Source organism: Catharus ustulatus, chromosome Z, assembly GCF_009819885.2.
Source record: "Catharus ustulatus isolate bCatUst1 chromosome Z, bCatUst1.pri.v2, whole genome shotgun sequence".
Classification (NCBI taxonomy): Eukaryota; Metazoa; Chordata; class Aves; order Passeriformes; family Turdidae; genus Catharus; species Catharus ustulatus.
Window position 1 is genome coordinate 59,154,309 of NC_046262.2, and position 17,565 is coordinate 59,171,873.

The 17,565-nt window shown below is 41.8% G+C and overlaps 2 protein-coding genes across 3 annotated transcripts in view; one reads left to right on the top strand and one right to left on the bottom strand.

Annotated features, from left to right (window-relative positions):
• LOC117010411 overlaps positions 1 to 533 on the top strand; it is a 59,733-nt gene extending 59,200 nt beyond the window's left edge. The window contains exon 3 of the mRNA XM_033084851.1: positions 455 to 533. Coding sequence (XP_032940742.1) covers positions 455 to 464 — 10 coding nt within the window. The 3' untranslated portion in view covers positions 465 to 533. The remainder of the gene's footprint in view (positions 1 to 454) is intronic.
• The window catches only part of SVEP1 (sushi, von Willebrand factor type A, EGF and pentraxin domain containing 1), a 122,316-nt gene that overhangs the window by 21,770 nt on the left and 82,981 nt on the right, over positions 1 to 17,565 (bottom strand). For both annotated transcript variants that reach the window (XM_033084849.1, XM_033084848.1), the window contains exons 31-40: positions 16,886 to 17,059; positions 13,783 to 13,902; positions 12,880 to 13,056; positions 12,055 to 12,139; positions 11,557 to 11,748; positions 9,494 to 9,661; positions 6,864 to 7,536; positions 2,718 to 5,497; positions 1,325 to 1,550; positions 97 to 252 (exon numbers count right to left, since the gene is read on the bottom strand). In XM_033084849.1, coding sequence (XP_032940740.1) covers positions 97 to 252; positions 1,325 to 1,550; positions 2,718 to 5,497; positions 6,864 to 7,536; positions 9,494 to 9,661; positions 11,557 to 11,748; positions 12,055 to 12,139; positions 12,880 to 13,056; positions 13,783 to 13,902; positions 16,886 to 17,059 — 4,751 coding nt within the window. The remainder of the gene's footprint in view (positions 1 to 96; positions 253 to 1,324; positions 1,551 to 2,717; positions 5,498 to 6,863; positions 7,537 to 9,493; positions 9,662 to 11,556; positions 11,749 to 12,054; positions 12,140 to 12,879; positions 13,057 to 13,782; positions 13,903 to 16,885; positions 17,060 to 17,565) is intronic.

The following is a 17,565-nucleotide window of genomic DNA, read 5'->3' on the forward strand; positions in this document are numbered from 1 at the left end:
ATGGCATCCGTGTGATTGAGACAGTCCACAGCAATCACACAGGAACTGAAAATGACAACTTAAAGTTTAGAGTGTTGGAGATTTGAGCTTGCTTACTTGTAATTCATAGCCAGAGTCACATTTATAAATAGACACATCTTTGTAATTGTATTTAGTGCCAATCACAAATCCATGCTCTGGAGACTCCGGAGTTCCACAGGACACAGGACTGCAGATGTCATCAGAAAATGGTGGCACCCAAACACCATTTTCCTGAAAAATAAATGTAATTAGAAATGCAAAAGCACTGCTTTATATGTGCAATTCATATCTAATTGAAAAAGAAAAATCATAGTAGAAGCATCCAGTTGCTGTGGGCATACAGATATAATATTATGTGTTCAATCCTTTGCAAAACTTGGTAATTTAAGTAACATTTTTAAGATGTTAACATAGACTATTGTTTATCTGGCAGGAACACTTAGCTTAAGACTTAAAAGACAGAAGGAACAGAAGTAGAATGGGGAAGAGAAGCTTGGAAAAGCGAGTTCACTGGTGCAGGGTCATCTAATTGCTCAGGGAACACATCAGAAGAATGAAAACTGCATCTGACTGATTTAATGTTTTGTATTTTTCTCCTGGTTGAATATCTAACACCATGACTAAGTGCTTCAGCAGCCTTCTCTGACTCACTAAAAGAAGTCTGATACCTGAAGAAGCACTTGTCAAAGACAGTTACCCCTACTTCCACAGATATTTGAAACAGCAAAATGAGGGGAAAACATTTCATCAGAAAGATGTACTCTGAAAACCCACACACACTCAGCTTTCCTCATATGAGCATACTTAGTGACTTTAAAAGTCTATTTACAAACTCAAGATGAAGTTGTCCACAAGCTAATTTGACAGGAGGCTACCAGTGGAATTGATGAAGATGTTTGGTCTTTAACAGAGGAATCAAGTTTCTACAGGTGTACAGCAGATTAAAATGTCTACCGCCTGTTATTCTGGAGAAAAACTCTGCATGCAATCCTCAAAATGCATTAGAAATCTTGGACATAATTTTTAAAAATCTCAGGCATGATTTAACGGCTGGCACATGATAAAATGAATGCTTTTTTAAAGGAAACCTCAGCTTTTGACGGAAAAAGAAATAAAAAACTTCTACTTTGGAAAGCCTACACATGGAAAACGAATAGAAAACAACTAAACATACTATATTTTGCAGAATATGCTTTGAATTTTTAATTATGTTCAGTTAAAGCCCAAAAGCTAAGGAAGGTATGAGAAGGACACCTGAATTCAAGAAGGCCAGCAGAATAAAACAGTGCTAATAAAACTATACCTTGCACGTAGATGTGCTTGGTCCCACCAGAGTGTAGCCTTCTACACATGACAAAGTGATGCTTGTGTTCACGGTGAAGTTGTTCCCAAGCGCAATTACATTAGTGGTATTTCCTGGAAGGGGACACTTTCTGGGGCAACAGGAAATACTTTGTGGGAACCACTGTCCATCTTCCTGACAAGTGCATACATCCACTTCTGTCGCCATCGTGTAGCCTTCCAGACATCTGCAACACAGCATAAAGACCTGACCGCACAGACACAGCTAACCCACAAATTAAAAAGTCAGTACAGTCATTTTGCAGCATTAATTGTTAATAATTACATCTTGAGATTTCTGTCTTATTTCAAGGTAAGCCTGTAAGAAGCATGTCTGGACTGAATTCATTCTGTTGCAAGAGCTGAAGACTTCAGACTTAATTTCCAGTTGTTTAATGCTGCTGCAACATCACAGTGGAAAATGAGTTGGTGGCTTCAGCACTCGGACAGTGCTGGAAGTTTTAGGGCAGTTCCTACACTGCTCTTCCCTTTGCTAGGAGGATTTTTGGTAAGGTAAAGAGAGTGTGTGAGCACCAAGCAATTCTAAAGGTGATCTCACTTTCTGCCAAGAATAAACCAAGCCTTAGCCTGACCACAGATTATTTGCTTAAGGCTGACTCAATAGTGCTTCACCAAGAACAACTCAACTGGCTTGCTCTAGTGGGTTTACTTGTAGAACAGTGGCAGAAGCACTCCCTTCACCTTGTTAAAGTTGCATGGGAATGACTGACAATTCACCCACCTGCCATTTCTGTCCCAGTTTTGTCCCATACCACTATTTGCTTTTAACATAAAAAATACATCTCCCCTTTGGCCAAGGCCTTCTTCACTTTGGAGAAAGAAATCTACAGTGTATATACTTCAGGAAATTAGCAATAAAACCTCAGTTTCTCATATCTGAAAAAGAAGTAACTTGCTCCAGTGCTCCAGACAGCACAGTGCTGCAGTGCAGAAAACAGGATAAGAAGGACATCAGCCCCTTTTGTATTATAACAGGCACCTGAAGCAGAAGGAAAGCATAAATGCAATGCCAAAAGGAGAGAAGCTACACACCCTGCTGACTGCTGCTGTCACCTAACAGAACCTGTATGTTGAAACCAGTGCTTCAGAGGAGGAGAATAAGAAATCAAATGCAAATGGGAAATTAAAGTCAGTGGAGGCATCAGTCCAACAGGCTGAAATGCCTTTCTGGAATTTTCATGCGTGGTCCAAATAATATTTTATGAAGTGCATGACAATGTGGGCTTTGTCAATCTGAGCATGTAGAAACCTGTACTAATGGAGGGTACATAAACCTTCCATCTTCATTCCTTCAGGGACTTTTAATGAAAACAGAATAGCAGCACCATCCTTACCTGTACTGGACCTTACTTCCATAGGTGTAAGTGTTCCCAAGAATCTCTGCATTTGGGATAGATGGTGGTGGGCCACAGCTTAAGAGCTCACAGCTTGGATATGGCTTCTTCCACACACCAGTCTCCACACAAGTCAGTTCTGGAGCCCCCTTCATGACAAAACCTGTCAAGCAGGTATAGATGATCGTGTTCTCATCTTCAGAGCTGCTCCCATTGATAAATGTGTTGGGGATGATGGGTGGAGCACCACAGGAAATCTGTCCACAGCGAGGAAACCCAGAACTCCATTTGCCAGCTGCCTCACAGGTAACTTCAGAAGGCCCCAGCAGTTTGAAGCCCTCCAGGCATTGAAACTGGACACTTATCCCACAGCTGAAATCTGTACCAAGAACGACCCCATTTTGAATCTGCGGTGTAGGACACAGACAGGGTAGGCAAGACGGAAGGCTTCCACTCCAGGAGCCATTGGACAGGCAGTGCCGTAAGGGATTGCCATGCAGCTCATAACCAGGGAAGCATATATAGTGGACAAATTCCCCGTAAGTAAAGGCTGAGCCATTCAGAAAGCCATGGGAGATGTCTTCAGGGGGTCCACAAAGGACTGGTTCACAGTGTGGCGCTTCTGAGTCCCAGGTGCCATCTCTCTGACAGGTAAGCGTAGATGCTCCTTGCAGGCTATAACCATCATTGCAGTGATAGTGCACTACTTTATTAAAGCTGAAATCTGAGCCAGTAGTGCTTCCATTGGGAAGAGGCAGCGGCGCAGGGCAGGTCACAGCTTTGCAAACTGGAGTGATTCCACTCCAGCTTCCATTTGCAAGGCAGACCCTACTCCTGTCCCCATCTAACAGGAAACCTTCATTGCAGCTATACTCTGTATGTCTCTGGAACGTGTAGTCCTCTCCAGTTACCTGGCCATTCTCCAAAACTGGTGGTGGGCTGCAGGAAACAGGAATGCAGATTGGTTCACTGCCATCCCATTTCTGGCTCTCTTGGCATCTCCTCTCTGTGGGGCCATTTAACTGGTAACCAGGATCACATTCATAGTAGACAACACTCCCATATGTGTAGTTTTCCCCTCTTATCTTCCCGTTCAAAAGCTGGGCAGGTGAACTGCACGTTATTGCTTCGCAGTAAGGAGCAGTGTGACTCCACTGCCGGCTTGGCAAGCACAGCCGTGTGTCAGAGCCAACCAGTGTGAATCCTGGCCTGCAGGTGTACCGCACTGCACTGCCCAGCGTGTTCTCCGTGACGTGCAGAAACCCGTTCTCTGGGGCGGATGGCAAGCTGCACTCTATTGAAACACAGGCAGGGGCAGTGCCGTTCCAGGCTCCATCTTCTTGGCAAGCTAGAACAGGGTTCCCCAGCAGCTCGTAGCCAGAGTAACATGTGTATAAAATGATTGTACCAAATAAGAAAGTGGTGAGCTGCATTGCACTGTCCTCCTTCAAAGAACTTTTGAAGCCTTTCATGTTGTCAGCCAGCAACATATGTGAAAGGGAGGGATTCTCTGTAACACCCTCCTGGTCAGAACGTCTTTCCCCCTGTCTCAACTGCACGTACTCTCCAAAGTCAATGTGAGGAGGCAGGCCACAGTCTGTCGGAAGGCAAGCTGGTGTGGAGCTAGACCACCCCAATTCTTCACAGGTCTGCATGGCAAGGCCTGACAGCTGGAAGCCTGGCACACAGCTGTAAATGACCATGGCCCCGTAGCTATAATCTGCACCCTCCACAAAGCCATTCTCAATGGGTTGAGGGGGCTGGCAATTTATGGCCTTGCAAGAGGGAACCTCTGTACTCCACTGTCCTGTTTCTAGACATCTCAGTGTTTCCTCCCCTTGGAGCTGGAAACCTCTGTCGCAGAAATACCTAACTGTCTGCCCATAATGGAAACTTGTGAATGAGTATTTGCCATTGAGGATCTTCTTAGGCCTTGGGCATTGAATAGGTTTGCAAACTGGCCTTCCCCCAAGCCACTGCCCATCTTCTCCACAGAGGACAGTTGTGTTACCCAGCAGTTCAAAACCTGGTTTACATGTGTAGAGGGCTGTGCTGAGGAAGGTGAGGCCCTGCACATCAACTATACCGTTCTGAATGTCTTCTGGTTGAGGACACTCCACAGGAATACATTCTGGCAGAGGCAAGCTCCATGAACCATCCTCCTGGCATCTGATGGTGGACTCACCTTTCATCAAAAACCCATCCACGCAGATATACTTCACAGTGCTGCCAAAATGAAGGGACGAAGTCAAGGGGTCCCCAAAGGGGATATATGGAGGTGCAGAACACTGTACAGCCTTGCAGAAGGGAAAGGAATCATTCCACTGCTGAGAGGGCAAGCATTTCAGCACAGAGGAGCCATGCAAAACATAACCCTCCTTGCAGGAGAACTGTACAACACCAACTTGGTAAGACACTTCTCTCAAGACCAGCTGGTTTTCTGCCAGGGGTGGCTCTGGACATTTTGTTGGCACACATTTGGGGCTTTGCTTTTTGCTCCACTTCCCAGACTTCTGACATGTCCATGAAATGTCTCCAGTCAGTTCATAGCCTTCATCACAGAAGAACTCCACTTTGGAGCCCATATCAAAAGTTTCTCCCTTGGAGTAGCCATGCTGGATGGATGGTGGTTTTCCACAGCTGAGGGGAGCACAGTAAGGAGGAGTTTCACTGTACCATTGCCGATTTGCTTGGCAGATAAACACTGGGCTCCCAACCATCTGGTAACCAGAGTCACACTGATAATTTGCCTGATTTTCAAAGAAGTGTCCAGTGGTGTCCTGGAAAACAGTTAAGACAGAGACATGTCTGAAATGAAGATGCATGATTTGGGCAATAGGAGACTGATTTAATCTCTTGTGTTTTCGTGGTCTAGCTACTAGCTGAATCCCTGAGAGCAGTGAAGGCTGTCTCAAAAGGAATGAAGGCAAGTAACTGGTACAAAATAGCTTGCTTCAAATTATGCACTCTGTTTTCAGGAAATCTGAGACCAAAAAGAAAAGAAAACAGAAAATTCAAGGCTTAAAAGGTAAAAACTGGAAAAGAATTCCTCTACTTTCTCCCTTCCTGACCCATGAGACCAAAATAGGTGTGGAAAGGAAGATGAAAAAAAATGGATCAGAGGAAGCTGCCATCAAATGGCCTATTGTTATCACGATTCTTTAGTTTCTAGGTATATCTAAGGTTGCAGCCCTCAAATACACTGCTACTAGTAGACATTTATAAATGCCACATATGCAGCTGCAGGGCGTTGACAGGCAGCTGAGGAGCACCTCGAAGTTGCAGTCTGGGCTTTGAATGAGGTATTAAAAAATTTATCCAACTGTACGGAATACATGAAGGAGTCATCCTACCTAAGGAACACAAAACAGAGTGATATGCATTAATTAGAAGATGCATCTATAAGGGAGACTGAACAGAAAATGCTGCTATTACTGCTGGAACTGGAATGTCAACCTTCACTCTCCAAATTTAGTACATGCAGATTTCCTGGTATCGGGTATCCCGGTATCTTAAACCCCAGATTTAAGGAAGGAAGAGGGATGTTCAGAAGAAAAAATGCTTGAAAAATTCAATGTTCACTTATTATAATAGTGTTTTTGATCTTTCTTACCACAGTGTTATTCGTGTTCTCCAAAGCAAAATACATTGTTGCAATTTAATTTGATAAGGAAAGGGAAGTTCTGACTTCAGAAAAGAAATGTACTTGCATCAAAAGAATAAAAATTATCCCAAGGTGATTTATCTATTGCATATCAGATTTTTTTTCATAGCAGTGAAAAGAGCAAGGCTTGTGAACTGGCATCAGTACTTCAAACATCTCCAGAAGGCACTTGAAGGCTACCCAAGAACCAAACAAATGAAGAATAAGACATTCAAGAAATTAATTGAATGTCATATGGCATCTTGAGTCTCCTAACTGATAACCCACTTTATGATAGGAAATCCCATGGAAGCATTCATGCTTTTCAGATATGATTCTCATGCAAATCCACTCACTTATTTTATTGTCACTCTATCCAATCATGTACTTCCTCAATTTTAACAGAAGAGCTAAACAGAAGAAAGAAAACCCCAACAGAAACAGTTGTGAAGATATATTCAGTTTTCCATGGTACCAGGCAGATGAGAAAACTCATTCTGTACCTTAATAAAGCCATTCTCAAGCTGTGGTGGTTCTCCACAGGACACTGGGTGGCATGTGGGCAAACTGCCACTCCAGTTGCCAGTGGCCTCACAGGTCCGCTTCTTCTCTCCCTTGATGTAGAACCCCTTGTTGCAGCTGTAAGCCACCACTGCTCCAAAGCTGTAGTTGGACCCACTGGCATAGCCATTGCTAATGTGGGGAGGCTCTCCGCAGCGAACGGGGATGCACTGGATGCTCAGAGGAGAAGGATTCCATTGGCCCCCTCGAAGGCATTCGATCTTAGCTGAAGTGTTCAGAACAAAGCCTTCCATGCACTTGAAGCTCACGACGGAGCCAGCTGCAAACTTGGCTTTACTAATGGACTCCAGGATGCTGTAGGAGACAGTGGATGGCTTTTCACAGAAATCTGCTATGCAGTGGGGCATGTCCCTGCCCTCTGGAGGCACCCACGTCCCTTCTGCATTGCAAAGCAGCTGAGAGTTATCAGCCAGGCTGTAGCCGTCCAAGCAGAAGTAATAAGCTATATCACCAAAGAGGCGGTGGCCACTCTCTGGTGATGCATTTTCCACATGGGGTGGTTCATCACAGGATACTGCCAGGCACTGCTGGTGGCTCACATTCCACTTGCCGCTGGCTAAGCACTCTATGGTTTCAGGGCCAACTAATGTGTAACTGTGGATAAGGAAACCACACAGGAAGTAAAAAAGACAAGCATTGTCAAACTCTACCTAAGATCTCCTGAAGCCCTTGCAGTACGAGCTTATTTGCTAGAGCCCCAGAAGAACAGGATCCTTTAAAAAAGCTATGATCAACTTCAAAAGGAAATCTTAAAGCCTGCATGACCATGGGTGAGGTATCACAATGGTGGATATCCTAGCACACCTTGTCCATATTGCCTCTCTCATGTGTCCATCCAATTACCATTTCTGAATTTCTATTTTGGCTCAGACTACTACAACAAACCTAGTATTGTGCTGTGATGGTCCATGCAATTCTCAAGGAAATGATCCCACTCAGAAATTATTTCTGTTTAGCAAAAGTGATTGGAAAAGAAAGAGATGAGAAGCCCAGAAAGGACTTTTGCGTTTCTGTATTAGCTCTATCAATCTATTTTCATACTTGCAAGTAAAGTGAAACCTCTTAGTAGTTACCCAGAGATGCTTTTACCAATAATGCATATAGCAATTTTAAAATAACTTCTTCCTAAAAACTCACTGTTAAAAAATATTAGAAAGCCAGTAAAAAGTTAATGCTGACTGGAAAAAACCCAATGAAATAGTTTACAATAACCCAATGAAATAGTTTACAATAAAATTCTACCATGAATACTGTTAGTGTAGCTATAGTTCTCCAGTCTGTCTCTGGGATGCAGGGACAGGCATTAAACTGCACTGCTCATCATCCCACTTAAACCCATGCTGCTTAAATATGTAACAACAGTGTACTCACAGTACGTTTCACTGTTTCTTCATTTTTTTTTCTCTGTGGTGTGCTCTCACAAAAAGCAAAGAAACAATAACTACTGCAAAGTCCCCAGTGACTTTCCAACTGTAGGCTGTTTACATTTTGAAGCAACACCTGTATAACTGTTCTGTCTTGTTTGCAGGATTTGTTTTCAAGGCCTCATGACTGGATCCCAGAAAAAGAGTCAATTCTGTGCCAATGTTTAACATGATCCACTGTCACAGACAGACAGCTATGACAGTTTTTAAATGCTGCTTTCCTATCCCATTTAAAATGCTTGCACAGGAAAAAGAAGCAGCTTTTAAAATCATAATACAGTCTAGAAAACATAATAAGGATGCTTTGCTTCAATTATATTTCAAATAACATTGCAAAGCCAATTTATAAGAAAAATGCTGGCTTGTCAATTTACCTTTTTACACCAAGAAAAAGCAGAAAATCCTCTAGTCACTTTGCACCTAAACTGGTAAAAGCTCTGCCTACCTGCTCTGCCTTTTAGACAGAACAGTTCCAAGATATTTTATGGAACTGCTCTCAGGCTGTAAAGATTACCATGTGCAAAGGTTCTTGCAAGATCAGAGTCCAGCATTATACTTTCATGCTTGATATCATCAAAACTGAGCCTCTTCTTTGATGAAATAGGGTCTGAAAATTTCTCTACACAGAGTAGATAAAAATAAATTTAAAATAATGTACCTCAATAAACAGTCTTAATTTTAAGAAAATAAAATTTAGTACACCACAACAGACAGTTGTTAAACTGCACCAAAAGCATTCTTACACACTGATGAGACATAAACCACTTGCTACAATCAGAGCCTTCAGTTTAACACAGAACTACTGGTTTCTGTAGTAACTCCAGGGAAAAGGGTTTCCTATTAAATTGTGCTATCACTCCCTCTGATTCCTCTCTATTCTTCTCTTCCTGAGTGTATTCAGCTCCTCCAAAACTGCTTTAAGAAATGTCTGCCAAAACTACTCTAAGAAATGTCTGTCTCATACTAACCTGACAGCCCACAAAAAGAATTTCTGTTATATTTAACTTCCAAAAAGCTAAGACAGAAAGTAGTAAAAATGAATTAGTGTGTAGTTATAAAGGACTTTTTGAACAGTGTACCAGTTTTACTCAACCTGAATATTAATGCAGTAGTGCTAATCTACATACCCTTCCTTACACGTGTAAGAGACCGTGTTTCCAAAAGTAAAGTTATCTCCATTGATGACTGCATCTTTGATGGCAGGAGGGGACCCACAAGACACAATGTTGCAAGCTGGTGGTGTGCTGTTCCAGTTCCCTGAAGATGCACAGACAAGTACAGAAGGTCCCTGAAGGCTGAGACACAAAGATCATTATTAAAGCTGCCATTTAATTCCAGGTGAGGGACGCGGGGTGAAAGAGCTTTGTTTTCTGGCCCCAGTGACACTAAGGAGTCTTTCTCACTGACTTCAGAATCTCACCCTTTGTTCATGGAAAAACAATCTGCTGCTATCAAAAAAGCTGGTCTCCACATCACTTCGAAGAGCAAGCTGGTGAATTTCTTGTGGAGCCTCAATGCTCTGTGTAGACACACATAATTTCTGCTGTAGCTTTGCTCATCTTTGAGCACAAAATAAATAAATACTTGCTTAAGCTTAGAAATTTACTTGTATGCCATCAACAACAAGCCAGTCTTGAGACTTGCAACTAGGCCTCTGCCTGAGACCTGATTCACTCAAGAAGTTAAAACACTCTCTTCACCCAGGACACTGAAGGAAATGATCCAGTTCAAATTTGTTCACAAAAAGACATTCAGTTCCCTCAGCAGGTAAAGGATTTTGCTTGAGTGAATGGCCACACCCATTTGAATTCAATGGTACTTATTGTTTTCCTTAGCTGAGGAAACAGGATTGGTTTGGAAGGTGTGACTCAGATGTCTGAACAGAGTGTGCAACACCTCCCTGAGATGCCCTGGGTGAAATCCCTGGTCTCCAGCTGCTATGTAAGCTGTTTATGAGATCCCTGTAGGGCCCACATCATACCTGAGAACCCTATGCAGGCGTGTCTGATGGTCTCAAATGGTATTAGACCCCCATGTCTAGCTGACTGGAATAAGTTAATGGAAAAGAACACGGACCTGTAATGCTTTTAAAATTTGGCACAGGTCCCTCTCAGGGAAGTAGGGCTTTGCCTACCTGTGGAAATATGTTTAAGACTAAAAACACCTAAGAGGTGTTTGAAGGAAGAGACTGGGTGCAGAAATAATGCACAAGATGGACCAGTTTGAGAGGGCTTTGTCTGGAGTGGTAACCACAGGAGAAAGGACCTCTTTCACCAAGATATGGTAGACAGAGACTCAAAACTGATGTGGTATTTGTTGCCTATATGTCCAAAGTCCACAGTCAAAATCTCATTGGTACTGATAAAAGCACGGCCTGGTTTAGTGGGGTACAGAGAAGCCCACAGTGCGAATCTGTGACCTAACACTACACTGAACTGCAGGTATCCACTTGTACTGACACAACTCAAACATTCACCAAAAGAACATACTTCACCTACCTGCCTGCATCTGGACAAAGATATGATGGCAGCAGCAAAATGTAGGAAAAAGCCATCCTTAAACAGGTCCATATGGGACCAGTTATGTCAGAGTTATCTGCTAGAGGTACAAGCAGATATTAAGGAGGCAGAAACCTGCATGTACAGTCAATATCCTTGGATATAGCATTAATGTGTTAATTTTTAATTGCGCCACGTTAAAAATGTGTTTGCAGTATAATTCCTTACAAATATAAAATGGAACAAAACCTTAGAATAAATCACTAGTACAAAGAGTTCAAGAAGTAAATTAGTAACTACCAGAAAGTTCCTTCACAAAAGGCGTTGTAAAGTAATAGCAAAAATAATATGAACTGCAGTTGTAGAGGTATAATGGTCTTTAAAGACAAATTAGAACTTTCAGAAATAATTTAAACTATTTTAGAAATATTCGTAATATTTTTAAAAGTTTGATGATAAAATGAAAGCATTACATACGTATATAAGCAAATCCTGAGTGACTTTTCTAAACTGCTCCAGTTCTAGATAAAATACAGAAAGTACCTTCAATGTATAAAGAAGTCCTTTTCAATTCTGTTTTAGTATTTTATTATTCTGAGCAATGATCCCAGCTTTGTCTCTTTCAGATATAAGTCAGACCTTCTAATAAACATGCTACCTGCATTTGGCTCAGGCATGTTTTGTGCATTTACCTATATCCATTGTCACAGGTGTATGATACAGAGGAAAGGTAGGCTGTGCCACTGAGTGTATATTTTCCATTGCTGATATCCTGTGGGCTAGGACACATCACCATTTCACAGGAGGGGGGAGCATGATTCCACATGCCACTAGCAAGGCACAGAATTTCCTTTTCACCCACTAAGTTGTATCCATCATTGCATCTGCATTAGAGGAAAAGAGTGCTATCAAACACTGAGCCTTTCATGTACATTATAATCAGTCATCCCTTTTTCTCATCATCCACACCTGCATAAACCAACTTTCTTTTCAGGGAACAGAGTATTGGAGTAAACATTCAGTTCTGCTAATGAACAGCCACTCTATAAGCAAATATCTTTCCATTATTTTAATCCCATCTTGCTCCTCTCCTTCATTTCAACCAATCTCTCAATTCAGCCATACTCTTATTTGCTGCCAGGTTGTCAATCAGTTATTAATACAGCACTTCAAACATACTGAATTCCTACCTGTACACCACCTTATTATGGTATGTAAAATTTGAGCCAAAAATGACACTGTTCTCTGGAACAACTGGAGCACCACAGGATATAGCTTTAAAAAGACAGGAATACAAGAGAGGTTGATATAACACAAACAAAAATGAACAGAAAATTAGGATTTGCTTTGCTTTCTCTGAAAAGATTTGAAGAAGCAAAAAGCCCTAGGTAACAATGAATTCTTGCCTAATCTGTAAATGACATTTAGGACTCTATATGAATTCACCTTACTAAGAAACTGAACTATTTGGAAGAAGGTAGTTACAACAGCTCTACAAACCACACTTGGCTATCCATATCTACCTCTCTCTAAGGACAAAGTAATTGCTTTTTTTGCTTAGACAGTCTTTGTCAACTCTTCACTTTACCTGTTGCTTCATCTCACTTGTTCTGGTTTTCTAAAGAAACAACTTCTGCTATTATACCATGACTATCTACATGCATCAGCCTGTCCTTTCTGGTTGCTTTCTATCGACTGAAACACAGTTAATGGCATTTAAGTCATTAATTCCTTGGAAATGGAAGGCTGGGTGGAGAAGAATTAGAATTAGAAGAACACTTCTAATGCTTGCATTAGACTGAGTCTATGCCTTTGACGCACTGTAAGAGAGTACCACTACAAATATGACAACTGTGCTTATGTCTTAAGAAAACAAAGACTTCAGCACTGAGATCCAGATCTGCTAGGACAGTGTTTCATAAGCTGCCATGGCCTCTAAAGGCTCTTCACTACTACTTTGCCCCTTCCTCTCTCTAGCTGAAGTCACATTTCAGCATTCTCCCCAGGAACCACACCTTCACAATAGGGTACGGGATGGCTCCACTCTCCAGACTCCATGCACGTAAGTTCTGTTGCTCCTGTCAGCTGGAACCCTTCTTCACAGGAAAATGTTACTTGACTGCCAACACTGTAAGTATCCCCATATAAACGGCCGTGCTCTGGATTTCCTGGATTATGGCATTTCACAGGTTCTGAGGAGGAAGAGGGAAACTACGAATAATATAATTAAGTGTCAGGTTTTATGAACAAATTGCAGGAGATATCCTTGGAATTTGCTGAAAGTAGGAAGGCAAAGCACATGGAAAACACTCATAAGTAGTTAACAGCCTTTTCTGTTTTATATGTAAGTGACAGACACTCATGCAAGTAAGCTAATCTTGATATGGAAGAGCCCCCCTCCAACTGAGTTTACATTCATTGTCAGAAGCAAACATGTCATTTCTTCCTTCGAGAGGGAAAGCCCATTCCAGCAAGTCCTGAATATGAAAACACCCAGCTACCTTTTATCCCAACATATGTCACTGTCTTGTTATCTTCATCCAAAGATACCTTGTTTAATGTTTCCACAGGCAGCTCTAGACCTACTCAGAAGCCTGTTTTAAAATATTTCTTTGCTGCACAGCTCTGCTCTGAGAAGTGAAACACTGTGGCCTTCCCAGACCTTGCAGTCTGTGTGCAGTAAGGTTTTTGCATGTGTGTATGTCTTGGAGCAGCATCCCAGTGACAGTGTATCCACATGGAGAGGTGAGTTTTCAAGAAACAAAAGGAGACACTTTGTCACTGCCTCATCCAAACTAAACTGATCTGGAGATGAAAGAATGCTGCTCTAGATATCAATTATTATTTGGCAACTGGAAGGGAGATACTGGCCTATCAGAGTCTTGGAAAGGCTACCTGGATGTTTTTCTTTCCCATACCTGCACATTTTTTACCATCTCCTGTGTAAGGAGGGATGCAAGTGCAAACATAGGATCCATTTGTGTTGAGACAAGATGCATGTTCATCACAGTCTGATCCAACAGCGCATTCATCAACATCTGCAAAAAACAACAAACCCACATTCATCAACATCGACAAAACAAACCCACAAAACCCACATCTCTTGTGTGTTATTTGTAGCAAGCATTTGCTTTAAATTTCTGCCTTACTGTCAAGAGGAATTACTTTAAATAGTGTAATTAAAAATGACTGCAATCACATTTTTGATCAATTCAGAATATTTAATATTTAAACAAATATTTATAACTCACTGTAAAGTTTTATTATAATTTTAATTATAATTTTCTCAACAGTATTGTACAACATGAGAAAATCAGAAATAAATCTTATTAACCTTAAATCACTACTTCCACATAAAGTACCTGGTTTCCAAACTGCAAAATAACAGATATTGTAACTATTGTCACTGTTGTAACTATTGTTACTATTGTTATTGTTATAGTCTGGGCAGACACTCTGAGGAAAGGCTTTTGCATTAAACCCTTGCTTGGGAAATCCTCTATATCTCACCCTTCCTACTTAGAGGAAAACTTAGTCAAGAGCGGAAATACTCTGAAAATATTAGAGCCCCATCTTTGATGAAGAGAATTAGACTAAGCCGAAGAAGATTCTGCAGTTGCCAGAAAAGTAAAAGACTAATTCAAAATATGTAAGTTATTATAATTAACTATTTACATGGTAGAAGCACCTAAAAATTCTAATTGATAATCTGTGATCCATGTAGCTTGGTACTATGCAGAAAAAAATATTAAAAAAAATCCCTCACTCCAGAATACCTCATAAAATCTTTTAATCTTGACAGTAAGGAAATGTCCTTGGTGTGAAAACAGTGAGTCAAAATTGCAAAGACTCAATTTCAAAGTATCTAATTGAAAAGTGGTGGTACCAGGGATTATTCTCTCTCTATAAATGTTCTTGTTTCAGACTGAGAAAGAGAGGTAGAACAATTCTTCATCTAAATGCCCTGCTACAAGGACATCTGCTGATCTAGGTACACCATGCAGACACACAGTTTGGGTCCTTTGCCCATTTCCAGTAAAAAAAGCACTGGTTAAAAAAAGCAAAACAATTCACTGAATTGGAAACTTTATTCTTCACTGCTGGATGAGTCTGATCAGCATGAAAAAACCACAACACATGGAAAAGAAAAGGAGTTTCTTTCTGATATGCAGCATGACAACTGCATATCAATACCAAAACAGTTGCAATTACACAAGTGCCAGGAGAATGCAAAGTGCTACCACAGCAGAACTGGAATGACTGCTGCTTCTGTAATGTCTTGTTAGGCAAGAGACTTCCAGTGGGGTGAAAGTACACTGTGAATCAGACCCTAACAGAACAAAAGGAATGCTTCAGGGCATAGGTGTACCAGGTTTTGTTAGCACCTCCCTGAAGCATGAGTCAGAAAGGTAAATGGAGGGTCAGGATGCCAAAACCACTCCTGTTTTCATTTTCCCATTACTTTGCTTCAAGAGAAACAAGGCAAGCTGGCAGGTGGGGCACAGGCTTTTTGCTTCTGAACATTGTGATTCCTACTGACAGAAGTTGAACTACTTGGACAGCCTTGAAGCACCTGTGATGATATTTGTAGATTCTGAAGGAGTGCTGCTGGACAGGATGCTATGAAACCAGATGGATCCAACTCGAAAGTGAATTTTGGCAGAACTAAAAGACTTTTGGCTTTTCTTTTGCTTGTCTTGACTGAAAAAATTATGTGATATACCTACAAAGAATTAGGGGTCAAATCAAACACAAATCTTGCCAGTTTTTTACTGTGCAACTCCCATTTGAGGCATGGCTAAGATCCAGTATAACCAGATGCAGCGATCCAAGTACAGTCAGCTAGTGGATTCCAGCAGGGGTATGCTGCAGACGTGGTCCCACAAGAGCAGCGACATCGAGCCCTCTGCACACAGTGCAGTGCCAGCCTGTCTCACCTTTGTGCCACTGCACCTGGCACATCAGACCCAACTGACCAGCATGTAAATTACGGTGTGGCAACTGTGTCCAATAGTGGACTCCCAGCCCTCTCAATGCGGCAGCTGCTGGCTGGTAGGCATGTATGACTCACCAAAAAATCCCCACACTGGAAAAAAGGCTCAGAGAATACTGGCAGAGGTGATCTGCCCATTAGGCTTATGGACTAAGGAGACAGTAAGGTGGCCTTTCTTTTAGGTAAACATCAATTAATAGTTAAGCGTATCAACTGGCAGTGTAAATGATTCTCCTTGAGTTCATTAGAGAGTGTGAATATCTTCCTGAATTAGCCAGATCAGCATGGAGGAGTGGAAATTAATACATGGCCAACATGAGGTGTAAATGTCAGCTACCAATGGGCTTGAGCTGACCCTCACCCACACATTCATTCCCAGCTACTGGGAATCTGCAGCTACTGGGGATCTGCAGGGTCAGGATGGTGAACATATTGTAGAGCTTGATAATGGGAAACACACTGGAATTGTGCCTAAACTGTGCCTTACAATTGCTGTATTTTGTTAAGTAACTTCTGTTTGTTTCTGTTGTGGTAGGCAATATGTTTTGTACACTCTGCTCAACCGGGAATCCTGTGCAACAGCTACTGCCTTCAGGTGAGTAAATCTGATACTAAGCACTACCACATCCATGTGTGAAATATCCAAAAGAACCTGGTTGGAGAGCACGGGACACTGATGGCATGCTGGAGAACAACAAAATGAGCAAGTCAAAAGCACAGAATGCAAGGATTGCAGGACACGCAAGGAGAAAGGCTGGGAATGCAATGCAGCCCAAATAATTTTATATATGCTTGATAAATGCAGGCTGTGGGGCATACAATATAATGGACAGAAAAAGGTGACAGAATGTAGTCTTGGTTTCACATAAGACTGAATGTGGTATTTCAAAAAAGTGAGAATTTCGGATTATGACTCTGGGACTGTGGTTAGCCTCCGCAATTTCAGAATTAATGCCCACTCAGACCTAAGGGCACAGGAGAAGTGTAAGACTGTCAGTGCATGCAGCCAAATGTATGGTGTATCTTACCAAGGCAAGATGGTGAAATGCTGTTCCAGCTTCCATTGTCCAGGCAAAGCATCCTGGAATCACCCAACAAGTAGTAGCCGCTGTTACAGTGATAGGTAACAGTACTGCCAGCAAAAAAGTCCTCAGCTGAATAAAATCCATTTTCTAATGTTGGAGGCACTCCACAACTGATTCCTGTGATATGAGTGAAAAGAGGGCACAGGCATTAGCAGAATAAACACAGATCATCTTCAGAATAATTCCACATGAGAGCCACTACCGCATATTTTGTCACGGCAGCTGTACAATCCCATTAGGAAGAGGGCCTTTTCTGCAGTGGCTAATTGATTTCAGGTCTAGTGGAGAGTCTTGTTTTCTGGGCATTTCCCAATAAGAGTCTTAGCAGACTCTCCAGCTCCTCCTAAGAAAATTTCGCTAGCTCTGGAGGAGACATCTGTGGCTGAGATCTGAGCAGATGCCCTTCAGTCACAGAACGCTTCTGATAAGAAATGTTCCATGGTGAGTTATAAAGAAAAAGCAAAACTGAGTTTGCCTTGCTGGAGGTTGCTGCTATTTCCCTTTGCTGAAAAGCAAGCTCAGGATTGTGGTGTTTAAACACTGCAAAAGTAGCCAACAGAGACTGCTAAGAGTTACAGTACTGGCATGAGACGAGGAAGTGCACAAATGATGGAGAGATTGGA